The sequence below is a fragment of the Neophocaena asiaeorientalis genome, unplaced genomic scaffold, assembly GCF_003031525.2.
Source record: "Neophocaena asiaeorientalis asiaeorientalis breed wild unplaced genomic scaffold, Neophocaena_asiaeorientalis_V1.1 scaffold149, whole genome shotgun sequence".
Lineage (NCBI taxonomy): Eukaryota > Metazoa > Chordata > Mammalia > Artiodactyla > Phocoenidae > Neophocaena > Neophocaena asiaeorientalis.
In genome coordinates, this window is record NW_020174442.1 from 1,720,525 (window position 1) to 1,747,954 (window position 27,430).

Consider the following 27,430-nt stretch of genomic DNA (forward strand, 5'->3'; position numbering starts at 1 on the left):
ACTTACTCTCAGAAGTGCTCCAGTTTGGATGATCAGTCATGTGATCACCCTAATGAAGGTCTTTAGTAAGACCAGTCTGTGGTACTTTCTCAGTAACAGTGTCTCCCTGCCCCCTTCCCCTTTGGTTTAACTGAGACTCAGGATCTAAAGGAACCCCATTTCAGAATATTAAAAAGCTTCTCTATTTCCCTTATAAGCCATGCACTTGTGGTTACTGTACTATTTTAGTAATGACCAATTTTAATGGATTTGATTTATATATTTTCATCTCCTCCCTCCAAAAGAAACAAGAACAGTGCATTTTGCTCAAGCAAAAACAAAAGTAGCCATAACACAAGAAACAATAAACATATAATATTTTTTCATTAACAATCCAAACACTACAAAACATAGAATATACAACTTAAAAATGGAAATACAAACTGATGAAAAATGGGGTACATGTCATATTAGCAATGCAAAAGACCAGCTTAAGCATAGTTTCTCTAAATCAACAATTAATAAAAGGAAAGTGCCCTTTTCTCAAATATGCACAAAAATATTTCGGTCACTTCTAGGGAAAAATTAACCAAAACTTTCTGCTAATTCTATATTACAGCCTGTATTACTAATGGTTTACAAAACTTAAGCATCATCTTACACCTAAAATTTACAACTTTTTCCAATCATTATACACTCATTCAATCCAATCTGTCAAAAATAAAATTATTTCATTTCTATATTTATGAAATAATTATTGATATGTTACGGATCTCAAGTGGTGAATGTGTATGATGGGGACAGTAATCAGAATAATGTCATGTATCTAAAGTGGGCCAAGGATCAAATAGAGAGGAGAAGCACTTCTGCCTGGCACATTTGCGTATTGATTCCTGCAATTATTCTAGCATTTCTAAGGTAATTCTAATGGTACATTTCCTCATTCTAAAAGAAGTCTAAAGTTCTCATATTTAAATTTGCTATCCACCTCTAGAGTTTATTCAGAGTCTATCCAGTAATGCCACTCGGCAGAATGGTTCCTGCTGGGCTCATATTATCCTTACAATTCCGAGTCCAGCTGAAAGAAGTTAAACAGTAAGAACTCAATAAGATGGCCCTTTTTCTTCTACACGTTGAGTGATTCACACTTTTATGAAGTAAATTTTGTGGTAAACCGCACAATCCTAGGTACAGCTCTATAATGCAAATGAGAAAGAAAACATTTAAATTTTAATTTTTCAAGCAACAATACCAACGTCCACTGCAACCCATGTCACTGAAAGAGTCCTGCACGGTCATGCTTTTAGCCAAGATTTTACAATAAGTCATGCTTCATGAGTGCAGTTCTAAAACTAACAAGAATGGGAAATCACATTGCTATCTCCTTCTGAGCCACCTGTACAAAAAGGACCTCCAGTCAGTCACCCTCAGTTTTGAGCTTTCTGGTTCATGTCCAACAATTGCCTACTGAGCAGATTAACATTCACACAGGGTGGCAAACTCGAGGATGGAGAAGAACCGAGCTGTAGGTCTGGAAAGGGTTCCAGCGGCTACCCAGTGGTCCTTTGGTGTCATTCACTGTTGCTGTTGCTGCTGCTGCCGCCGCCATCCTCTTGCTTGGGGGAGGATGAACTGTCTCGGACTGGCAGCAGGTCATAATGGCAAGGGATGTGACTGTTCTTTGGGAGGTCATATGGATCCTGGGTGAGATGCCCATTATTGCTGAATATTCCTTGGACAACACTCACTGTAGGTTCTGTGACAACCAGGGACACATTAACTGATCAGCAATGGAAATTAAAAAAAAAAATAGAATATGGCATTCCTTGCAAATATCAAACACACCAGAGGAGATTTTATAAAAATATAAGAAGGGACTTCCCTGATGGCGCAGTGGTTAAGAATCCACCTGCCAATGCAGGGGACATGGGTTCGAGCCCTGGTCCAGGAAGATCCCACGTGCTGCAGAGCAACTAAGCCCATGCACCACAACTACTGAGCCTGTGCTCTAGAGCCCATGAGCCACAACTACTGAGCCTGCATGCCACAATTACTGAAGCCCACGCGCCTAGAGCCCGTGCTCCGCAACAAAAGAAGCCACTGCAATGAGAAGCCCGCGCGCCGCAACGAAGAGCAGCCCCTGCTCGCCACAACTAGAGAAAGCCTGTGTGCAACAACGAAGACCCAATGCAGCCAATAAATTAATTAATTAATTAATTAATTTAAAAAAAAATATAAGAAAATATTACTTTTTAAAACAAATGATCCTTTTATAATCACATAGAGGTTGCTACTCTGTGGTTGGTAGACCCACTGACGCTCACAAACGATGCTCAGAACAAAGGGTGACTATATGGTTGGGATGAAGACATCAAGGGAATATACAGAAACCCTGGACATGAATCACTGTCTGCAAAAACCTGGAGATAATCTAGTTCAAACCCCTTCCTCTACAGGTAAAACAACAAGGTCCTCTGGGGGTCACTTGATTCATGGAAACACATAACAAGTGCACAGTTTTAGAACTCAGGACTCAGGCTCTCAGTTGAGTTCCCATCTCACAGTGGTGGGCTTAGGGGACAGTTCAAAAGGGAACTGTTACTGACTTCTTAGAAATAAATGTAGTTCATTATGGCTTCCATTTTAAAAAGTTGTCTTAATACTATAAAAAGAATTACGTGTCTTTCCATGACATGTCTATGGCCTAAAATGAATGACAAATGACTAGAATTAAATAAGTCACTTCATTTACAAGTACAGTTGACCCTTGAACAATGCAAGGTTGGGGTGCTCCACACCCTCCCCCCAACACGCTGCAGCTGAAAATCCACACGTAACTTCACAATTGGCCCTCCTATCCATGGTCTCACATCCTTGGATTGAACCAACTGCAGACAACATAGAACTGTAGCATTTACTATTGAAAAAAATCCGTGTATAAGTGGACCCGTGCAGTTCCAAGCCATGTTGCTCAAGGGTCAACTGTAGTAGAGAATTTTTTTCAGGCTTAAATCATAAACATTGAGAAAGATATGGAGAAAGAAAAATGAAAATATAAAGCTCTACTATCTAGCCCAGGATAGCTCTGCCCAGGATAGCTCTGGTATGTTTTAACTTTCCTCAAATGGCATTTGCAAGGGGCAATCAAAATAACTCTAATACTAACTGAATTCTTATCAATTTGTATCAGATTCACATCAGAGAGTATTACTAATCTAATAGACAAATTTAAAAGTAAAATGTTCCAATCCTGCTAAAAGCATTAAATTAATATAATGAATGCAATCAGGAAATGGAAACATCTGTTTAATCCACTTGAACCGTTTGTTTTGGCTAACTTGACATATTCGCTAATACGATACATATGTTATTCCACATGCGTGCTAAAATATTCACTATGGTTACAAAACAAAAGATGGATGACCGGGTGGGAGGTAAAAAAAAAAAAAAAAAAAAACTTACTTTGAATTTTCTAAATGGTATTTTCCCTGAAAAGTTCATTTGACACCAACTAATATGAACACTGTAAACACAGGTTAACATTTAAAATACAGACCATTATTTTCAATACAGTGTATGTGAACTGCAACAATTGTATTCTCAAGGACTTTAAAATTGTTTGAAAAGAATATTCCCACTCACTAGGTTCTTTCTTTGGTTAGGAAAACTTACCAATTTCATAGACATTCTTGTTGGCTGAAGTTGAGTTATTGATCTCTGCATATGGGGAATCCCTCCGCGCCGGTGACTTCATCTCCACATAACCACACTCTGAGTGTTTGGGAATAAGGACGGGTGGGTCTTTAATAGTGGCATATGGGTTTTCAGAACTGCTTAGGGAGCAGTTACTTGAATTATATTCAGAATGCTTTCCCAGGTCTGTGAAGAGAGATGGGGTGGGGGGGAAAGCAAATGCTATTTCATGGGCAACATCATTTATTTTCTTGGCGATAACTGACTTGGGCACATTACTTATTTTTCTTCGTAGTTATCTATAATTTTTAACAATGAAAATAATGGCATCCATTTTTTACGTATTTTGGAGAGAATCTTCTATAAAATTACCCATCCACAAAGTAATTTTGGCTCCTCTCTAAGGTGAGGACCAATGTAAACATCATGGATTTGATTTCATTTTTATTATCACACTCAAATACAATTAATTCCACTCTTTTTTACTAATAGTCTCTGAATCCTCAAAGCCTTCAGTCAAGACCCCATCTGTTGCTGACCCCAGGAGCATAAGAAGATACTATTATCATGGTAAGGAAGGCAACTATGCTGTGAGGCTTCTTTGTAAAACCTCAGGTCTGGGCACCTGAAGTTACTACTCAAATTCCTTCCAAAAAGTAGGCTTCAGTGAACGTGTAACCAAGCTGATCTCTTCCTCTTTTCCCTGCTATTTCCATTTTCATATTTCTCTCTCCCCACAAGCTATATTTCTTTGAAAGGAATTATGAGTGTTTTCCCAGCAAATCAAAGGCTTGGTTCTCCAAGACTGCTGCTCTAACAGGATCCACCCATGTTCACTCTCTTGCTGGCAGTCAAACGTGCTCATGTCTTTGCTGGAGTAATTAAACCCCCTAACAATGCTCCATTTTCCCTACAGTGCTGCTTTCGCTGGTTTAACAAATTATTTCTGTCTCTGAGTTAAAAAAATTTTTTAATTGTGTTCTGATAAATGTATTTCTTCCTCAAATTTATACTATACCTTTCAAGGATTTTCCCATATAACTTCTGTCAAGTCCAAAAGCACCTGTAACAAAGGAAGAAAAAAATATCCAGTGTGGACTGAAAGAAAGAGAAAACTCATCTAATATTCTCAGGTCCTTGGAGAAGATGGTTTGGATACCCACTGTCTCCCCACTGCAGGAAATAGCCAAGGATGCTGCTTTCCAAACCTCGACACCAGATCACTTGTGCCAGATGTTTCAGTACTTAAGAGTTTTAAAAAAATGTTATATAGCATTCTGAGTATTCTCCTGCTCGTTTCAGTGACTTTGGGAAAGGCTGGTCAATATGGGGTAGAAACTGAGGCACAGATGAATCAGTAGACTTGATTCAAGGTTGCTTGGTGGAAAGGACACTGTCAGGCTAGAACTGAGACAAAGGACTGGGATCTCATCACTTGTTAGCTACTTGACTTTACACAAGATGTTCAACTCGCTGAGCCTCAATGTTCTTATGTCTAAAATGGGGAAAACGCAACCCACCTTCTAAGTCTTACAGGGTTGTTGTGAACATGAAGTGAAATAGACCATAGGGAAAGGCATTGCAAACTCTGAAGCGTCATATAAATGAATGGTGCTTCAGTTACTGTAACACTTTTTTAAAAAATTTATTTTATTGAAGTACAGTTGATTTAAAATGTGTCAGTTCCTGAGCTACAGCAAAGTGATTCAGTTTTATATATATATATATATATTCTTTTTCATATTCAATTATGGTTTATTACAAGATATTGAATATAGTTCCCTGTGCTATACAGTAGGACCTTGTTGTTTATCTATTCTATATATGTAATAGTTTGTCATACATTGTTGCTAGGAAAAGTTAGCAGTTTCTATGATTCCACTGGGAAAGGACAACTGGAAGTTTCACACTTGAACTTTCCTGGACTCTGCCCCGTGTCTGTTCCCTCGTTGATTTTAATCTGTACCTTTTTGCTGTGATAAACTGTAACCATGAGTATAACAGCTCTTAGTGAGTTCTGTCTTCCTAGCAAATTATTGATCCTGTGGGTGGTCTTGAGGACACTTGAACTTGTAGTTGGTATCAGAAGTAAGGGTGGTCTTAGAGATTCTGGACTTTTTAAAAGGACCCGGTGAAGACAGGCAGCCTATGGCCTGACAGCAGCCTAATCAAAGAACTCTATGTTATTTTTTGCCTAATTCCCTTGGCCATCTCCAAACTGTGGCAAAGTCTTGTTAAATGTCTGTCTTGATCTTGGCTGTGCAATGGCTAGCCTTCCCCAAGGGGTTAAAGAGAGGAGCAACATGGGATGGATAGTAAATCAGGGAACAAGAGTGGGGCTATGAGACCAGCCACTCATGGAAGATTCCCTCTTCTCTGTCCTGGAAGATCAGGGTGCAGTTTTAACAAGGAAGCAGGTGGGCTTCCTCATAAACTCCTGTCTGTCCCAATCCCTGAACAGGCACTTTCAAATTCTCCAGTTAATCTACTTCATACAATGAGCCAGAACATGATCTTTATCTCTATTTTACAAACAAACAAATCAGTCTTGAGAGGATGACTGGCACGGTGTCATATCACAGAACCAGGAATTGATCTCACAGCTTTTGTGTCAAGTTCAGGGTTCTTTCAGACAGCATCACAACTTTCCCATCATTTAAAACTACTACACACTTCATTATCCATAATGTGCCTTATTCTGTTCTTTGTAAGAAAAGACTTTTTCTATGCAACAACTTTACAGGGATATTAAATGCAGAATTACTTTTGGATGGGAACAAGCCAAGGAGATCCAGAATTTCCAATGAAGATTTTATGTTACTTATAATCAGTCCCTTGGGTCTCACTGAGACAGAAAGCGGAGAAATTTATATGTGACAATTACAGTGACTGTGTGTTGTGTTCTGGAATCAGGACAAACTCCATTAAGTGGAGATAGAATGAGAGAACTATTCCCTCATTAGTGCTGGGTGGTATTTTACTATTATCAATTCACGTACTTCTTTGAGCTAGATTATTAACCTCCCTAAAGTTAAGTGATTTTACCAGTAAGTATAATGTGAATCTGGTATGTAAGTAATTTTACTCTAAGTATGTAGAAATACACATCCTAGTGATAATGTTCGTTATCAATTGAAGAATGCAGATAAAAGTTAAGAATTTGCACTCATTTGCTACTTAAACATTTCCATTTCCATAGTAAGAGGGGATTCCAGAGCCCACAGGGGTTGGTTCCTCCATGTGGCTCAGGTGAGTTGACATCTACGGTATTCACAGAAGGATCGAAGTGAGGGGAGGCAGAAGACCAACTGTGAGACCCAATTTTACCCCCTTCCTTCTATGAAATCTTGGACAAGAGAGTTAACCTCTTTGCTTATTCCTCTATAAAACAAGATTTGTGGAAGGGCCCACACAGTAGGGGGTGCCAGATTTAGTAAATAAAAACACAGGAGGTCCAGTTAAATTTGAATTTTAGAGAAACAACAAATAATTTTTCATATAAGTTTGCCTCGTGCAATATTTGGGATATATTTATACAAAAAGTATTTGTTTCTTATCTGAAATTCCGATTTAATGGGACTTCCTGGCAACCTCACCACCAAATAAATACATATGAAAGGGTTTGCTGCCCCTAAGACACTGCACACGTTAGTTACCATATCATCCCGCTCCTCCCTGAAAGTAAGGCACTGCACCACATGTTCAATGGGGTGTCAGAGCAGTGCTTTAAGTGTGGTCCAGGAATCCCCAGCCCCTTTGCAGGAGGGCCCCGAGATTAAATGTTGTGTTCTCATCATAATATAACACTATTTGTCCTTTCCACTCTCATTCTCTCTCAGGTGTATGTTGGAGTTTTCCAGGAGCCACACCAAGTGTAAGATCACTACTGATCAAACACGAAGCAGATATGAAAATCTAGCTGTCCTCTATTAAGCCAGATGGTAAAGAGATGTATAAAAGTGTTAAGCAGTGCCACTCTTCTCACTAATTTTTTTTGTTTCATTTTGGAAAATGTAGTTATTTTTCATAAAAATGTATTTTATGTTATCATGAAATGAGATGTTATTATAAATTAATAACTAGCTCTTTAAGATGTTCTCAGATTTTATTTGTAATATGGTAAATATCAGCAGATATAACCCATGTCAGTAGGGGTTCTTTGGGCTCCTCGATTACTTTTAAGGGTGTATGAAAGGGTCCCGATTCCCAGACGTTTGAGAACCACTGACTTATTATTTTCAGAACCACTGACTTACTATTAGATATCTAATTGATATCTCTATTTCTTCACCTAAAAGAGGAAGGGCCTCTAGTGAGGGTGCCTCAGATTAACAGAGAACAAAGAGAAGCACACACCCTGGAACCAAGCTGACTAGGTTCAAATCCCAGCTCCACCATTTAATAGGCTTTGAGAACTTAGACAAGTTACTTAACCTCTTTATGACTGAGTTTCGCAACCGTAACAGGGAGATGATGATGATAATAATGGTACCTATAACAGTTCTTGTGAGAATTAGGTGAGTTAATACATGGAGAGGTGGGATGTAAGCTACGAGCAGGCAGAGATCCTTGTCTCTTTTTATCAATTCCTGGCTCATAGTAAGAACTCAATAAATGTTGAATAAATAAAGCCCTTAGGACAGTAAAAGCCCCATACAGGGATTAGGTATAATCCTATGGCTTTGTTTTTCCATGCATGTTTTCAATAGATCGCTTTGGCACTGTCGTGAATCTGTGACTGTTTGCGGTGACTAAAAGACAAAGATGCTTGTGAAGGTGGGGAAGTGGGGGGACTTGCCAAGCTCGTTGAGGTAGCCGCCGTGTTTCCAGTCCGCAGGCAGCGTGCCTGTGTAATCCACCACAGGGCCCCTCTTCCCAGGATTCACATTTTTCAGGTTCACAAACAGCTGATTGTTTTTTGACTGTTAAAAATATAAACAACAAAAAATTTAAAGAGAAAATACAATATGGCACAGTGAAGTGTTACCCATCTGGGGAAAGTAAGTCCATGGCATGTATCAAGGACCGGTCCTTACATGAGGATGCAACCAAGAGGCCAAGGTGACCGCTTCCGACCTGGCAGGACTTAGAGGCAGCAGGAGTATGTGTCCCTCGGCCCCAACCATTCCCTCCACTGCCGCAACTCCTCCATTTCCTGCTGTCGCCTCTGTGCCAGTTAGACCTTACTTGGGTTTACATACATGGAACTTTGAACTGAAAAAACCAAATTCTTGGTCTGAGCTTTCCCATCAAACACTGTATGATCTTGTACGAGTCACTCTTAGCAGTTTTCTTAGCCATAAGCATGAGGATAAGATGATCTACTTTGCTCCCTCCCTGAATGGGAATAAGAACAAATGGTATGATAAATATCAAAATCTCTGGAGAATATGAAGTGCTATTTAACTGTGAGGCACTATAATTAAAATCCAGCTGCATTAATTTAATTGCAACTGAATTAATTTAATTAGCTTGGTTTTCTTCTAACAGAGAGCTGGAATTAGACAACGGAGACTGGAAATATAATTCAGGTGCAGTTTGGAAGGGAGAAATGTTTGGGATTTCAGAGCACTGTGGAAGAGACCTGGGGGTGAACTGGGTGGTACCAGAGGAGCCACTCTGGGGCCTCCAACCTCTACTGGCATCTGTAAAATGGGATAATGACTCTTGATTCAAAGGACGGGTGTGAAGATTAAATAATTCTAATCGTTTTACAAATAGAAATTTGTAAAATGATTAGAATTGCTTGTCACATAGTATTAGGTTGTTTCTATTTGATAATTTTTGACCCACAAAAATTCAATTTCATGTGGTTCAAGTGAAATAAATGCATATTACTGTTGTTGTCGTTACTCAAGTACGGGTGGCCAGGAAAGGGCACTAGAAGACAGGTGGTCACAAAAGTCAAACTTGGCAATTTTACCCAGGCCTGAGTCCGCTATAGGTTTGGTCTGAGACATTACTTTAGAACCTCATGCAATGTTAGAAACATTTTTCCAAAGAAGTGCCATGAAAACTGTACAAGTTGTAGAGAGAGTGAGATGACTCACCTCGTGGCAGCCTCACTCACAAGCGATGTTTGGAAGTGACTTAAATTCCCCATTACTTAGGGGTTTTTGTCAGTAAACCTGAGATCCTAATACACACCCATGGGATTGTTTAGAGGAATAAATGAGATAATAGACGTATGTACGTAGAACGGCAGCTGGCAAACAGTAGCCCTCATACACGCTTGTTCGTTCCTCTCTCTCCTGCCCACCCTCACTGGCTTAGACCATTTCCTCTCACCTTTGCGATGGTCATCCTGTCCCTGTTGTTGACATGAGGGGATGTGGCACACTGGGTGAGTGTGTGGTAACTGGGATTGGTAAAGTAATGGCTGTTAGCATTTCCACCATTGCTGTGAGGAAGGGTTTCTGCCAGAAGAGAAGGAAATGGTTAAGATGGGAGGCTCCCTACATGCCCGTGGGAAAGAGGGAAGCAAAATAACAAGAACAAATGTTTGGACTGCATCCATATCACAGGCGGGACAGAATCCCCTCCTGCCCTGCATATGCAGCAAAGCCTCTAGAGGCAGCAGGCATCTGCCTTCCTACCTGCCTCCTGGAAAAGTGTGAAAGTATCCACCAACAACTGCTCTTTGCTTTGGAGCTTGTAGAAACTGGAAAGGCATCACTTTGAAGCTACTTCTGCTGTAACTTTCCTCTTTTTTTAAACACTCGAATTCTTGACACAATATTCCACACTAGAAGTGCACTACTAAGTAAATCAGCTACTTTATGGATTCCCCCGGAATCACTTTATTTACAAACATGTAACCCACCTGAAATCCTTCAGTGATTGCCCCCAAATTAATAAATACCTTAAGTTTCCAAATTCTTCACTTATGTGGTTACTTCTTCTCAGGATTGAGTGTGTCACTTAAAAATTTACTTTTTATGGGGTCTCGTGACAGAAAGGAAGATTCAAAAGAGTTTTCTTAAAGAACAGCCTTGGTTCTTGCAAGTCCCTCCAAACTGTTTCTTATATAACTTGGTTGCTGTGCAGCTAATGATTCCCATGTGCCCCAGGACAGGCTGGAAGACACCTTGGAAGAATGCAAGGCCAGAGACAGAAGACCGGGTCCTCATCCCTGATCTGCTCCATGACCTCGATAAAATTATGGCCACCTCCTCCTCTCCCCACCCTGTCCCCCACATATGACAACAGCTTGGGATTGGGTGCCCAGCAAAGCTCCTTCCAGGTTGAAATTCCCAACACTTAAAGCAACCATATAATGAATCCAATTTTAAATCCCTCATAGAAGACAACAGTGATGATTTTACCACTGTTGTCACATAAAACGCATTTCTAACAATGCATCTTCTCCAAACATAAAATTTTCTCAAGGCTGATTGACAATAACAACAGGCAGCACAGCCAAAAATGCTCAGTTTCAAAGAACCAGGACAAAGCCTCATTTTTCAAGGAATAAAATGCCTCTAGTGAGTCCAGTCTCACCTGAAATGGCATAGTCTGCATTCATGACCCTCATAGCGGGGGTGTAGGTGACTGCTGGCATGCTCGATTCCTTCCCCTTCTGCTTGTGTCTATAAATAATGAACAACGCCAGGAGGAACAGAACAACTAGGACAAGAATGATGATGCCCGCAATGGCCCCGATCTGGTAGGAATCAGTGGGGAGAGCTGTACTGGTTCTGCTTAAGCTGTTCAGATTTCCAACTATTATAACACCAGCTAGAAAAGGAGAAAAAGAGATGTGAGTAACGATGACAATGTGCCAGATACATATTTGGTCTCTATTTACAAAAATCTCCCACTGTGCTAATGCCTGGATATTTTCAGTTCATGAAATGTCAATTTAGAAACTTTTGGAAACAGAGAAGGAAAAACAAACATTCCTCATGTTCAGATGTTGTTGGCTTGTCTGTGCCCAGAAGAGGGCTTCTCTAAGCCTCAAAAAAGAGACAGGATTTCCTGAACCCAAAGACTTAACAGTAGGGTTTGAGAGCTTCTCACAGATTTCCAACCAAACGCTTAGATCAGCAGTTACTTGGGGGTAATAATTTATCTAATTTTTATTGTTCTTTATTTATTATCCAACATTAAGTTTATGAATGGCTAATGCAAGTGCCTAACTATATGTCTATCCTTAGCATTTCTAAGAGGAAAGTAATTTTCCTTCCAGTCAAGAATAAGTCCATTAGAAATCTAGCCCAGGGCTTCCCAGGTGGTGCAGTGGTTGAGAGTCCGCCTGCCATCAGGATCTGTCTTATCCTAATTTCAATGAGCCTTTTACCACAGAAGATATGTTCTATGAGGTATTTTCTATGACAGAAAGGTCTGTCCCAATAATACCTGGTAACATCACCCTAAAACCTTACTCATTAAAATTCAAAATTTCATTTTACATAGTTCTTCCTTGAGTTCCATCAAGTGAAGGCACAAGTGGGGCTGACAATCAAGAAACCTGGCATCTAAAAAAATTGATCCATACATTCTGAACTTTCCCTTAAGCTCTTAGGCTGCAGTTTCATCACCTGTAAAAGAGGAAATAATGAATACATCCTTCATGGCCTCCATGAAGGTACTTCCAGCTCAAATGTCCCTATGACTTTATGATTCTAAATGCTAGACCTTATAAGACAGCCTGCCCCAAAAGGCAGGCACCAAGGCCAGTGTAGTGTGATTACAATGTATTTGTAACAACAATGTTATTGTGGAATGTGACATTGTATTGTTATGATGGTCAAATACAAATCATGAGCATGTCAAAGTTATTTTACGAAAGAAAGTTAAATAGGAATACCCACATAGATTACTGTTTAAGATGACTTCACTTACATCACTATATGAATTTTCTGAAGCCTTTACAGCCCATGTGTTTATGACATAGAGAAAGCACCACATGCGCTAGGAGCTCTCTGAAGGCCATGCTTCAGAACCATCTTTCTCAAGGGAGCCATCCACCCCAGAATCAGAACTGCCCAAGTAGGACTGACTATGTCTATTGCAGGTAGTCCCGGGTGACTGTGATATACACCCTAGTGAAAAACCACAGGCACAAGTTTCTTGAAAGGCTAAACATGCACATACCATATGACCCAATCCTTCTATTCCTATGAACTTACCCAAGAGAAATGAAAGCCTATGTCCCCAAAGACTTGACACACTACTGGTCACAATAGCTTTACCTGCAGTAGCCAAAAACTGGAAACAATCCAAATGTCCATCACAGGTGAATGAATGGGTCAACAAATTACAGTATACCCACACAATAGAATACTACTCAGCAATAAAAAGAATTGAAGTCTTGATACACACAGCAACATGCTTCAAAACTCATTATACCGAATAAACAAAATCAGGCAAAAAAGCGTACAGTATGGCTCCACGTATATGAAATTCTAGGAAATGCAAACTAATCTATAGTGACAGAAAGTAGATCAGTGATCGCCTGGGACCTAGTGGTGGCAGGGACGGAACTTTGGGGGGTTGATGAATGTATTCATTATTTTTATTGTGGTGATAGTTTCATGGGTGAATACATACATCAGATTTTATCAAGTTGTATACTTTGTGTTGTACATATGTGTTTTATATATATATATGTGTGTGTGTATACATATATACAGTATAATTATATATATGTGTGTGTTGCTTTTTACAGGTTAATTATATTTCAATAAAGCTGAAAAAAATTGTAGGCACAGTGGAAAACTCATGAGCTTTGGAATCAGACAAACCTGGTATCAAAACACTAACATATTCTAGATATATGTAACCTTGGGCAAATCACTCAACTTCTTTCAGCTTTAGTGTCCTCATCTGAGTAAGTATCCTTTACTAGCATCCTTACCTTGATCACATCGTGCCCCCTTCCATCCTGGGCTGCAGTAACAGGTCCCGGTGATGTGGTCACAGGTGGAGTTGTTCAGACAGTCACATATCTGGCGACAGCCATAGCCATATGTTCCTGCAGGGCACTCTGAGAAGAAGATGAGAGTCCAATGTAGCTCTCCAGCCTTGGGAACCTGGGGCAAGGGTCTTACTGTATGATCTGGTGTGCCTGGAGGCCAGCCCTTCCAGGGGATCCCTGTCCAAGGAGACTTGTACCACCTAGGGTGCCCTAGAGCTGGCTGGTGTGCCAAGTCATGCTGGGACTCACAGGCCAGGCAGCACAGGGCCGGAGACTGAGGTCCTCGTCACGGCTCTCGGCACTTTCAGGTTCTATTGTATGTACCCACCTCCCTGATGGAGTTTTGTAGAGTGTCTGTGGAACCCCAATGGAGCTGATGAAGATCATCACTAAGGGCAATCTGAGATGACTCCACCAGGCAAAACTATGGGATAGAAGGGGACTGCACTGAAAAGTGTAAACTAGAGATGCTTCTTTGAGAACATTTTACTGTAGGCTTTAGGAGCCTCCTGACAGCACATTCTGACTTGGATTAGCTGGGAGCAGTGGAAGAGGGAGAGGGCAAGCTTTGTTAATTTTCTAGGTAAGAACTTCATTTACCACAGAAAGGCTCAAAATTTGGATTTGCAGGTTGAAGACTGAGAGACTAAAGTAGTGAGATTTTTATGATGTAAAAACTTGTAAAGGAGTTGGGCATGAATTTCAAAGAATATACTAGGCATGTTAAATGTAAAAATTATCATGACAAAATACTGATGTTTTTCGTAAAGTGAGCAGCAGGGGGCAATGTGCTATTACTATCAGAGCTCTCTGTCAGACACAGGGTTTCTATTTACACACGAGCATTAGGAAAAGTCTCCAAAAATAGGGACATTTTAATTTGATGTTCAGAGTCATCATGGAAGCACTTAAAATGTTTTTATTTGATAAGCCCATAACCATTCTGGCATTCAAGTGAAAGTCAGTTTAGAGCTTATTCTGGTTTCTAGGCATATAGGTATGTGTATATATGTTTAGACATTTATACACATACACATAATATTTATATACACAAAGCAGTGTGCAGGCAACTGTGGGACTCAGTATCTGTTTCCTGATTAAATGAACTAGCAGTGCAAAACTGAAATGGGGCCATCTCTGTCCAGGCCGATTCCTGGATGTCACTCTTGTTATTTACTAGATGGGAGGATAGGCAGATATATTCTAGAGTTTGGCACACAGACAGCCAGGCAAACCTGGCTGTCCAGTGGTGCTGTGAGGTTCTGGGGAGGGGTCGTGGAGGGAGAGTAGTGCTTTGTTGCCAAAGTCCTACTCTGCTGATCAACCTTTCCAGGCCACATTGCTCCTACAGCCATGTAATCTTTGTTGCAACCTTCTCAAGAGCACACCCTCTGTAAGCAGAATGTAAACATCCTGCACCTTTCCTGTCATTTATGGTGAAAGAGTGAGCCTCATACGGCCCTAAGACCTGATTTATTCATCTTGAACATTGAATGAAAGTCACAGAGGAAAGGAACGATAAACTACTTTGAAATACTCAGTCTAAGGCTAATGTTCTTACAGCCCTGTGAGCAGAGGCACAGCTGCTGGGGTAGAAATGGAACCATAAGGATGGGGAATTCCAATAGAGTATATGCTCCCTGAGTGGGAGTTTTACAACAAAAAAACTGAAGGCAATATATTGTCTGGAAGGCTGTTAATACTCAGATGAGGAGTAGTTACTGGAAACGGTATAAAAGCACTATCAAGAGAAGGTTGTCAAAAGCATGGCCGTGTTTGCACGGACTCACCCCTCCCCCACGGCGGGGCTGGCACTGGGCTCCCAGCCCCTCTGCCCCGGTGCACCCAACCTGGCCCTACCGAACACACACCCCTCCACTGCGAGACCCTGGCACTGCCTCTGCCGTGAGGAATGCCTGACTGCCTCTTTTAAAGCTCTGAGCAGCCACATTCCAAAAATAAGAAGGGGAGGGAGAAAGAGCCAGGATGAACAGATGGAAAACTTGAATTCTGTCTTCATCCTTGTAGCCACACCCCCTCCACCCAGAGCGCTGATCAGGTCCTCAGAAGAATTTTGAGGACAAGGACAGCCAGCAAGAATCCCAAGGTAGCGGGGTCTCTGGGAGGGGAAGGAAGTCAACCGCGCTGTTAATGGACCAGCCATCAGGCGGAACAACCTCAAAGCTGTGGGTCCTGCCTTCGCATCGTCAGGAGTTATAGGGGAAATAACAGCGCCTAGAGATGCCTCGCTCTCACACTCACTCTGCTCGCAGTGCTTCCCCATGAAGCCGGTGCGGCAAGTACACTGTCCGGAGATGTGGTCGCAGTCAGCTCCGTTTTGACACCGGCATATCAACGTACAGTCCTTTCCATAGAAGCCCAGGGGACATCCTGTGCGAGAAGGAAGGACAGCAGAGTCAAGAGCCCGCTGAGGAGAAACCCAGCTCCGCCTCCAACATGTTTGTTTGAACCTGAAGGACGCTGAGCCAGTAGAGAGAGAATAAAGAGAATAATGCACATCGCAGCTTCTCACAATGGCTTCTTTGAAGTCCCAAGATGGAGCTCTTGGGAGGAACTTGTACTTCAAGAGCAGGGAGAAGAGCAGTTCCACGCCTGGGGCGGTTTAACCATCGCTGGTATCCCTGGAGGCAAGCTGGTGTCTTCTAACAAAGCATTCCATCAACCCCTGGAAGTCCGGGGACATTTCCTTTCATGTTTTTCAGTCAACTACTAGAATCCTGGACTCAAATTCCATGGACTGAAATGAGTACTTTGTTAAAATTATCTACATGCTTTTACTTATAGTACAGAATGTCTCCAAATCTGCTACTAGCCCTGTCCTCCCTATCTGTTACTCTCTTATGTAATAGTATCTTCTTTAGCAAAGATGTGTGGTAGAATTCTGATCTTAATAAAACCTGCACTTCATATGTGCATTGCTAAAAAAAGCAATAAGCCTTCTTACTGCTGCACAATTTTCAAGACCCACCCTACTGGGGCCTTTGGGATGAGAACATGCACAGCCCTATGGGCTTTCCTGGGCCAGCAGCTGCCCTGCAAGAGTGTTTCAGGGCTCTCTGCCATCAAGAAAACTTCAATGCGGGCTGCTCAACGGCTGTTTCCAAGCATCACATGTGCTTTTTAATCTTCCCTTTTTCTTATAGAAGTTTTAACGAAAGCTCAACTTTCAAGAAACAGAGGCAGAGCATGGATGCCAGCATGCAATGACATCATTTCCACATAATTATTCAGCACCTACTCTGTGCCAGATTCTTTTCCTGCATCCTCTCATTGAATCTTTTCAATAACCCAGAAACACAGGGATAGATATTCTCACCCTATGGATGGAAACTGAGCCCAAGTCACACAGCCAGCAAATGGCAGGATGGCAGGGCTACAATACAAACACGGGGAGGTCTGGCTCCAGACCCCATGTTCTTCCCACTGTGCTGTGCTACTTTTACTTCAAAAGGTCCCCTGATTGAAGCAGGTCCTAATTTTAGAATTACGCACAATAACTTTTCCTTTGTCTTTTCTCTGAAGAGCTGAAAAACTTTCTATATATACAATCTTGGCAGAATATGCTTGAGACAACCTCCCTCCTCGTCAATTTTTCCTTCCAAATCACGGCTCAAGGTCTACACCCCCTTCTAGAAACTTCCAAAAGACTTGTTCAGTCTGTTCTCTAATTATGTTCTCTAATTAGTATTAAATAAGAGTTGACTGATTTCTGACCCATCTTTCTTCCTCAGCTCACTTCCGTGATTTAAAATCATATATTATTATTACTGATCACCATAATACATGCTTTCCTGTCTTGCCTCCTTTATTCCACTGAAGACAAGAGGGCAGAGATCAGTCTTCTTATCCCAACAGTACTGAGCTGTGGAGTACTTTGTACATTATACCCTATGACGCTAAAAACCTCATAGAAGAAGAGACAGTGAAGACATTGTGTGACATAAAATGGAAAAAAAGAACTAGTGGTTCTTAAAGCATGATGCCAGACTGACATCACCGCTTGGAAGGCTGTTAGCAATGTGAATCCTCAGGTCCCACCCCAGACCTAATGAATCACTCTGGGAGCGGGGCCAGCAGTTGTGTTTATCCAGCCAGCCGGGTGATTCCGGAGCTCGCTAAAATTCAAGACCCACAGAATTGGTCTTCTCCAGGAGCACACATTAGGTCAGGCAGTGAGGCTTGTTGTCTTCACTTCCTTTCTCATCACTGCCACTTATCCTAACCTTTGTGCTGCCAGAATAAATGACAGGGAATCTGAGCCATGTAAATAGGGCCTGGTGAAAGGAGAGAAGTGAAAGAAGCTGCACACCGTCACTTATAGCATCGCTCCACCTCAGTGTCCTGATATGACACAGGGACAGCAAATCTGGAACGTGGTATCTCTTAACTGCCTAGAGGAATTTAGACGTCTCAGGGTCACTGGGTGATAAAACCCTCCAATGCCAGGAACCTTGGGGAGCTCAGCTCATGCATGCGCAGGGCGGGGCTGTGTCCCCGGGGGTGGCCCCCCCCTTGGTGAGCCTCCGAAGGCATGCCACTTACTCTGAGTGCAGTAGAGCCCCGTCCAGCCCGGAGTGCATTTGCATTCCCCATCGTAGGCACTGCAGAAGGCCCCGTTGTGGCAGTTGCACGTGTGGATGCAGTTGGGACCCCAATGCACAGGTGGGCAGGCTGAAAGCACAGCATGCATGGAGAGCTCTGTGAGAGTCCTGAGGCCAGTACCCCGAAGAGAGGATCCCACCCGCCTTACACAGCTCCTCGCGTGTGACAGGTCAGCAGTGAGCATAGGGACTGAGAAAGACCGTGCTCCACATCAGTCTCAATTCCAGATGGTAATGCTGATGGCGACAGCAGCCATCATGACAGACACGGTATTCGTACACAGACTGCAGGGCGAGGTGGGCAGAGTAAACATCATTCCAAATTTACAGATTTAGTTATTTAACAAACGCACATTGAGACCTATATATGCCCAGCACTGTTCTAGGCCCAGGGGAGAGAGCAGAGAACAAGACAAGGTCCAGACCACCCTCTGAAAGCTTGTAGTTTAGTAGGGGAGGCAGGCAAACCAACCAACCACCCAGCTGGCCAAAAAAATAAGGGCAGAAAGGACTATAAGAAAAAATAAAATAGGGAAAGGGGGACAAGAATGATGGGGGCTACTCCTTTATGGAAGGCCTCTCTGAGGAGAGGACATTTGAGCAGAGACCATATGCACAAGATGGTGTGACTCGAGAGAAGTTAAGGAACCCAAGGTCATATAATTCACGTCTGTGATGTCTAAACCTGCACGTGTCACTCTACTCTAGAGCTGTCCCTAGAGGCTTGTTTTAAATGTGAAGGTTCCCATTTGTTTGTAAGACTTGGTTTACTGTAAAAACTCTTAACTGGACAAAGTGGAAAATAATCAGACTAAATCATTAGGGGTCATCGCCCACTGAAGAGCAACCAGAACCTCAGGTAAAGTATCTGTGAAATAACTTTTAAAATTATGGGGTAAAATATTTGATTTACCAAAGAAGTACTTTTTATTCATACTAACACTTCAAGAACTACTTAAAAGAAGAAACACAATTTCTATATGGTTACCCAGTAGGGAATATGGCCCCAAGAAGATAATAAATAAATATGAAGTAATTAAAAAATGAAAAAAATTTCTCCCATGATTGTGTGTACCATTTTCGCCCAAGAGCAAGGGAAAAATCATAGCCGACACTTGAAGTCTGGAATGAACTTCTGATGGATTTTCTGAGTACAAGACCCTCATTTTACAAATGAAGAATCATTTTAGTGAATAAGCAAAGTGCTACCTATTTAGGTTCTTTCCAAGACATGAGCTGGATTTAAATTCGGGACCACTGCATAGAACTCTTACTGAGGGGAAAAAAGCCACTTAAAAATTAAAATAACATATCTTATAATTATTCATATAGTCTTTCTTGATTATTTAAATACTCATACTTCAATCCTAAAGAATTTGAAAACAAATGTAAATAAATGGTTTATCAGTTGTTCCCAAACAAGACTTACGTTGAGAGCAGTCACTGCCAATCCAACCTGGGTAACACTGACAAGATCTGTCAATGGGGTTACAGGTTCCATTGTTGGTACAGGTGCAAATTCCTGCACAGTTTTTCCCAAATCTTCCACTGGGACACACTGTGAATAAATCATAGGTCAGAAACTCACAATTACATCTCATCTCACAGAACCCTAGACTCCGGATAGGAAATGACTTTAAAGGTCATCAACCCAGCCGTCCATTTGGTAACTGCCTCCACTCAAGAGCATCCCTCATCCTGAATGAGCTCATTTTTACAAACATCTGAAGCCAAAGACCCTCATTAAGGCAACACAAATCAGGAGACATCACCACATTTCTAGAAATCTTCCTGGCTCCTTGCTCAGGGAATCAAAATCCTTCCTCATATTGATTTTTCATGGAAGGCTGTTTCCAATTAAAACTGAAAAGTAGCACAGCTCAGAGAATAAAGAGATTGTGCTGGATTGGCAAGCCAGCTTTTCCAAAGCTCAAAGTCATATTTACAGAAGCTGCAGCCACAGCATACCAGAAGGCATCGCTAGCTGCTAGCTGAAGACGCACGTGTCCTTTGGGAAGCCTGAGGACAGGCTGCATGGGGCGTGCTCACCACCACGTATTTCTCCCAAAGCCTGCGCACCCTACCTTCATTGCAGAGGGCGCCTGTGAAGCCAGGCAAGCAGTCACACAGGCCTGTGATGTGGTGGCAGGGCCCACTGCTGTGCACACACTGTGGACACGTCTGGCTGCAGCGATGCCCATAAAAACCAGGGGAGCAGACTGAAAACAGAAAGGAAATAGTTATCTTCCCGGAGATGTGTTTCTCTCTTATTCCACATAAGGATCTAGTTCAAGTTTGAGGTTAAAAAAAAAAATTCTTCTTAATGATACTGAGAATTTTCCAAGTATAAAACAACAACAAAAGGAATGAGGGCACTCTTTAATAATGAAAAGAAGCCAGTAAACTCTGAATTGCTTCAGGGCAGGCAAAATGTCTTAGTTCTCTTTATTTTCCCATTTATGGCCCCAATTAGCTCGAAGCTTGGCATAGAGCAGGGGCTTGAGGAATTTCTGTTGAGCAAATAAATTAAATAAATAAAATTCTAAACACTAACAAGGCCCAAATAAATACTTTCAAGCCACACATTAATCCTTTATTCTTTAAGAGTCATTTCTGGCAATAAATAGATCTACAGTCAGAATTAAAAGATTGTTCTTCCTCAAAATGGTCCAGGTTAATGACTGTGACTGAAAAGTGAAAAAGTAAAATGCTTTATAATTAGGCTCTTCCCAAGACATTATTTGGATTTAAGTATAGAATGACAGCATAGAACACTTAATGCAAAAAATCATGATTTAAAAAATAGAATAATGTATCTTACAATTAGTCATATATTCCTTTCTTGATTACATTTACTAAAAGATCGAGGGAAATCTTGTGGATCACTCCCTAACTCAAAAATTCTGTTGACCAATGTCATCAGCCCCCATTTTAAGCTCTGCAATCCTATTTTCCCCCGAGCACTGGCTTTCAGACTACTAGAAGGATGTATGACTTGCCGCAAAGCTTGGTTGATGTTGACTTCTGGTAATTGAGGTAAGGCCAATGCCAAAATGGTTGAATAAAATAGTTACAGGTCAATGGATTTCTGGAACACCATTTGCAAGATTTAAGGCGGGATCAAGAAACTGATGATGATGCCAACGAGGCAATGAAATCATTCCTGAGAAGAAATGGCTAAAGCCCCATCTGTTAGGTTAGTCCTGAAGGTTGGAAAGAATGAAGCCTTTGGGGAAGGGCTATCGAGTGAGGACAGCTCTGCAAAGGACAGGGTGACCTACGCCACTCTCCCCTGCCCTCCACCGCAACAGAACACTTCTATGAATTGAGGGGTGGGACAGAGATCAGGATTCTGTACACAGAGATCTGAGAAGGGAAGATGGAAACCGCCGTCTAACAAGACACTTACTTCTCTGACAAGTGGTGCCTCGGAACCCTGGCGCACACTCACAGATGCCGTCATCGGGGGAGCACGAAGCCCCGTTTTTACAGTAGCAGGGCAGGGAGCAGTTGGGGCCCCAGCGTCCCTCAGTGCACACGCTGTCACAGTGGACACCTGAAACAAGGCACATGGGCAAGGCTGAGTGAGAAGCCGTTGGGGCGGGCGCCTGGGATGCTAAGTCAGAGACCAGGACCAAGGTCACCATATCGACTCTGAGGTATCACAGGCAGCAGTGAGTAGGGATGATACAAGGCTTAAAATCCACTTATACACATCAATACATCATCATGTACTGGACCATATATCATATCGTCATAACATTAAAATAATCCCAGAACTGTTTTCTGTGGCGTCATAAAGGAGAAGAAATAGAACATCTTTGTTATACTGATTTTTCTTCTTTAGGAGGAGAGAGCAGAGGAGAAGCCCAAGGGCTCTGTCTATTGAAGGCAAAATTTATCAAAAATACTATATCCTTTAGCCTCCAGCAACTTCCTCCCTTCCCCATTCTTTGTTTTTATGGAGAAATGGACAAAGTGTAAAAAGATAAGGTGAAGCAAAAGGTGGTTAAATTGTGTTACATAAAGAAAATCTTCCCCTGGAGCAAACAAATAAACACACTCTTAAAATATTTTGAAAATATAGTGTGCAAGACAGAAAGATATACTAATCTGTGCCACCAAATTCCTCTTGAAACATTTAATCTGCCATTGGGCAGACACAGGCAGAATTTCACAAATGAAGTTACTCATAGCTGTTGTCTAAGCTCTTGATTATTATGAACCCACATGCAGGTGTTTAACTCTCAACCTGGAAATAGAGAAACTTTAGAGTCAGTTATGAGTGAACAAATGCCTAAAGGAAACAAAGAAAATCCAAAGTTGCAAAAAATAAAAATAAAACCAGGTTTTATTTGAAATAAATGGAAGTTTCTTTTGTAAATCTGTATTTGAAATGCCACAGGGGGCTCCTTCTTGTAAGTCAGCATACTTCACAACTCAAAGAAATGCTCCTTGCATTGAGAGGCAAGAAGAATGAGTTATAATTAGGAGTGAACTGGAGACTGCTGGCCTCAGACCAAGTGAAAACACAGTAGGAACAAGCCCACTCCCACTCTGACGATTCCAGAACACGAACTCCGCCCGCACCAAGGAGGCTGACAAGGCCCTGTTTTGTATTAAAGTTTTTGCTCCTAAATTGATTAGGAGAAAAGTTACCATGGCCCAAACCTTAACACAGAAGCAGCCCCAAACCATAAAGTGAACATTGCTAACTGGTGGCCAGTCATTTCTGCTGAAATAACTCCACTTTTGACTGTTCCTTTTTTTCTCTATCTGAAAGTCTTCTGCATGGTACAGGCTGTTAAGTAGGCATGAAAAAGCACAGACCTCATTGTGTTTCGCTTGAACTTACAACAGACTGTTATTTTAGCTTGGCTGCTGGCTGAAGAAAGGCAAGCAGGCCTGTTAGAAGCCAATTGGGGTTTAAGTGTTCCTCATAAAATGAAACGCGGAATTTTGGCCTACTATGATATTTTCTTTCTTGAGTTCACAAATATTTGATCTTTCTTTCAAATCTCGTTCGAAAAACTGAGATGGAATTGCAAATGCTATGCTCCCCAAGTGTGCTAAAGCTGCCCCAGAGCCTTAGCTGGTGTTTTGACTCATAGCTCTACTAGGCAGAAGCACCAAATGGATTGAGGAGCAAACCACTTTGAAAGAGGCTGCAAATCTAAAGTTTGTTTTCCAAATTTGAAAGAAGTACCCATAAAGGTAACCCGCTACAGGCTTCACTCTCTATTCAAGTTCAAGTCCTGAGCTCTGATGGTGAGCCAGGACTCCTATTTAGCAGCAGCTAATATGGGAAACCTGCTTCATAGAGCTCCAGACAACCCTGGCCATTTTGGTCTAGAGCTACCCAGGCAAATCCGAGTTAGGATTTTAAAGAAGTGGAAGCTGAATGATTATCTGGTTAATCTGAAAATCATCCTGAAAATTAGTCCTGATTTTTGACACTTTTTTTGTGGGACAGGTGTTTGCAGGAGGTGGAGATTTAGCCATTTATGGTGATTTAGTTTATCAACTACTTACCAAATCTCTACATGACAATAAATGCAGTTAAGATGGAATACACTTTAGATCAAAAAGCATATGCTGCTTTTTCACATTAGAGATTATCATGATTTATGTATTAATTAGCACATTCTCAATCAAAGCATGTCAAGAAAAATGACACCAGGGCAGATTGGCAAATCAGAATAAAGTGATCCTTTATTTCATATCTGTTTCCTCCTCTCTAGTAGGTTTGTCCAGCTGGTTAACATAACCATCAGTTACAATCAACTTTATCTAGGTAATTTTCATAGAAGTAACAAGGCCCCTGATATAGCAAGGAGATCCATTGCAAAGATAAGCTTTTTTTCACATGATTTACCCATCATTTCATTTCCAGAGAATCACAGGGAATTCTAGAGATCATCTATCAAGCCTTCTGTCTCCAATCATCTGAGCATATTTCAACAGAACCAAGCTTACGTTTAAATAACTTTTATTTTAGGGCTGCAAAGAAGTCTTTCCTTGGCAAGTAAATTATAACAATTCTATTACCAACTTGCTTTAAAAATTCAATTCCTTTTTTTTTCCTCTATCACTAGTAAAAGTGAGTCATCATTTTGCAGATATTAATGCCAAATCTATTTGGAGACAAATATAAAGCATGTTTCAGTCAAGGGGCAACTCCAGGAAAAAAGCACGAAGCTGTCTTTTTTCCTCTTGCTGCACCATTTTCTCCTATCGCTATTCCTCCCCTCTGGACCTCTATGCCCTCCTGTTATCTTTCATTTCATCCTACAGTCAGAAAAAGATAAGATAAATGTATTATTGCTGAGGTGTTATCTTCTCTAGAAAATATTAGTATTTTAAGACAGCACACATGTTAGAAGCCTAAGAAATAAATCTCTAGCTGTGGAATTTCAGGCAGTAGGGCTGACTGAAATTTAGGAGGTAGTACTGAGGTAAGTGCTTCTCTAGGTCACACTTGGTATATGGCCACTGATATGACCTCCATATAGGGCTAACCCTGCAATGAAACTTTCTCCAGGATAGGGAATTGTAAGTTTGCTTTAACCATTTGGGGGGGGGGAGGGGCTGTGTGTTTTGTGTGTGTGTGTGTATTTGTGTACATGTTTTATTCCTTAATTATTTCCATTGTTCTTATCCTACTCTTTGCCAACCTTGCTGGAGTGCTATAAGACGTCTTTTTCTTTCCTTATTTGTCAAAGACAGAAAAGAGAATTCAGCTCAATAAACATTCAAGGGGTCTAGAAACTGCTGGCTTGCTCGTGAAAGGTTCTCTAAGAAAGACCTCCAATTCTAGAGTGATAATGGCCCCAGAACAGGCATATCCAACACTGTCTGGGGATCATGATTAGGGAAGGAGTTACCTTGTGAAGGTGGAGGAGGGTCCCAGGCTAACAGAATGGTGGGTGCAAGGTTCATGCCCTAAGAAGTATGTGTCTATCCTTCAGAAATCACAAGTGTTGGGGACAGCTGAAATTGGTGCTGGGAAGAGCAGGAAAGGCAATGGGGCAGCAGGCAGTGGTCACATAGGGAAGAGCCAAGGATGCCACGCTGTGGAGTATGAGCTTCCTCCTGGTGTTAACAGAGACCAGATGGACAATTAAGTAGGAGAGAGGCATAGTTAGATTTGTGCTTTGTAGGAGGGAAGATGATGGTTTGAAGACGATGAGCCTGGAAGAAAGAAGACATGTCAGGTGGCTATTTTGGGTTACCCAAGTAAAAAGTGATAAAAATGACAAGGTCTTGAAAGAAATCAATGGCACCTGGGGGCAAGATAAATTCCACAGAGGTGCAGGAGAGAATGCAGGTGAAAGACCATCCCCCCCCGCCCATATTCCATCCAGGGTAGTTTAGGAATTCTGGCAGCTCTGTGAGGGAGAGACGGATGATGCCTGCTTTTGTTCACTGCAGTGCCCAGCACATGGAGGGTGTTAAATAAATGTTTGTTGAATGAGTCAATAAGCACAGTTCCTCTTTCCAACATAATATTCAGAACCATTTTCCAAATGTATGGAGCAACCATGTCATTCCTTGCTTCTCCGAAGAAGTTATGAGAAGAGCACTCAAACCAGGAAGCCCAACACGTGAATGTTTAGTGTACCTAAAATAGGGACTTTTCCCTGCTAAGGGGGCAGAAATGTCTGCCCTGCTTATTTTGGGCAAGACAGACTTTGATGAGCTCAGGTCTGTGATTTTAAATGTTAGTCCAGATTATAAAGCAACAGAAGAATTATGGGACATCTTAAGGAAATTCTTTTGGAATGTTTATCAAAGTACAGATAGAGGCTTTAATATGAGTTAATTCAGGAAACAACTTCCTGCACTATTTGGAAGAAGGGACAAAATCAGAAGGGGATATCTTTAAATTTGTAGGACTCTCTAGTTCAATGGAAGCATTTTTTCCTGATAAATGTTCTAACACTGATAAGGAGGTCTGTGCGGGACTGTTTTTGCCAGGACTGAGGACAAAGAGCTCTTTGATAGCCTTCATGAGTTGCTAGGCAATGGCTGAGTGATCGTGATAAACTTCAGCTAAGCAGCTCTAAAGAAATGTTCGTGCATTTAATGCCTGATGCATTATGCCCACGGCCTCCACGTGAAATCAGCATTCACTAGGCATTTGTGATTGCATGAATGCAGTAAATAAATCATCTGGGATGTCATTATTTCCCCTCTCAGAGATCTAGCCCAAACTCCTTGTCTTGCTTAATTGTTTATATTCCTTATACAAGTATTGCAATATTTGGGGCGTTAATGAATGAAGGAAATGATTTTGATTTGATGTCTTGTTCCCGAGCAACAAGCTACTAAATATCTATTAGAGCAAAGAGTGAGATTTGTTAACAATCACCGGGCCTGGTGACTATAGGAGAGAGGAACTAAATTATTTAGTCATAATATTATCTCTGCTTTTCTAATCCTCTGGACACCTGAAGCAGAGGCGTATGGCAGTGTAGACAAGTGACTCCCTGGCCTATCCACCTCTGCCCACACAATGCCTTCCCTGAGAGTCATGAATGTCTTCCTGCCGGCCAGGAGCCAGTGCCACCTCATCTTCCTGTGCCTAGCACCGAAGCACTGTGGTTGCATACAACGTGGAGATAGTCAATAAGTGGTTGTTAAATCAAATTTTTCTCTTTCGATACGATAAACGTTAAAGGAAGAAGGAACTGCTATACTGGTAGCCAAGTTGAAAATAAATCTCGATAAATAAATAATGTACATCAGAGATGTTTGTATTTGCAGTGGCAACACAAAACACCAGAGAGCATGGCCCGCCTTAGTCCGGGCCCAGATAAAAGCAAACAGAACGGAATGCCAGGTAGATTAGGGATCTGGAAGCTTGGCTTTTACAACAGCCTTTCTTTTGGGAGGGCGAGCCCCTCCCTCCACCCTCACTTTAGGGACCCCATGTTCTGCTTTTAAATTACTCCCTCCCCCAAGACCATGTGACAGACAGACATATGCATGTGCTACACATTTCCCACCCTCCTGCCCCAATATCTTAAAGGGTCAAATAACGAGTCATTTGCTGATTGGGTGCAAAGCACGTTGATTAAAACTCATGTGCACTTTAATTTGCACTTCTATGTCACTTGGCAAAGAAAGTTGGGTCTCCCCTTACTATGACAATTCAGGCATCACCGATCAGTGTCCGAAGCAGCAGCTCCCTTACTCAGCTGGTCAAACTCGGTGT

At 41.6% G+C, this 27,430-nt stretch overlaps 1 protein-coding gene across 1 annotated transcript in view; it reads right to left on the reverse strand.

Annotated features, from left to right (window-relative positions):
• Positions 1–344: 344 nt before the first annotated feature.
• MEGF10 (multiple EGF like domains 10) overlaps positions 345–27,430 on the reverse strand; it is a 346,338-nt gene continuing 319,252 nt past the window's right edge. Inside the window, exons 16-27 of the mRNA XM_024757156.1 lie at positions 21,623–21,769; positions 20,298–20,432; positions 19,643–19,771; positions 18,155–18,283; positions 15,854–15,982; positions 13,532–13,660; positions 11,173–11,409; positions 9,961–10,088; positions 8,471–8,594; positions 4,691–4,735; positions 3,652–3,858; positions 345–1,735 (exon numbers count right to left, since the gene is read on the reverse strand). Of these exons, the coding sequence (XP_024612924.1) occupies positions 1,551–1,735; positions 3,652–3,858; positions 4,691–4,735; positions 8,471–8,594; positions 9,961–10,088; positions 11,173–11,409; positions 13,532–13,660; positions 15,854–15,982; positions 18,155–18,283; positions 19,643–19,771; positions 20,298–20,432; positions 21,623–21,769 (1,724 nt within the window). The 3' untranslated portion in view covers positions 345–1,550. The remainder of the gene's footprint in view (positions 1,736–3,651; positions 3,859–4,690; positions 4,736–8,470; positions 8,595–9,960; positions 10,089–11,172; positions 11,410–13,531; positions 13,661–15,853; positions 15,983–18,154; positions 18,284–19,642; positions 19,772–20,297; positions 20,433–21,622; positions 21,770–27,430) is intronic.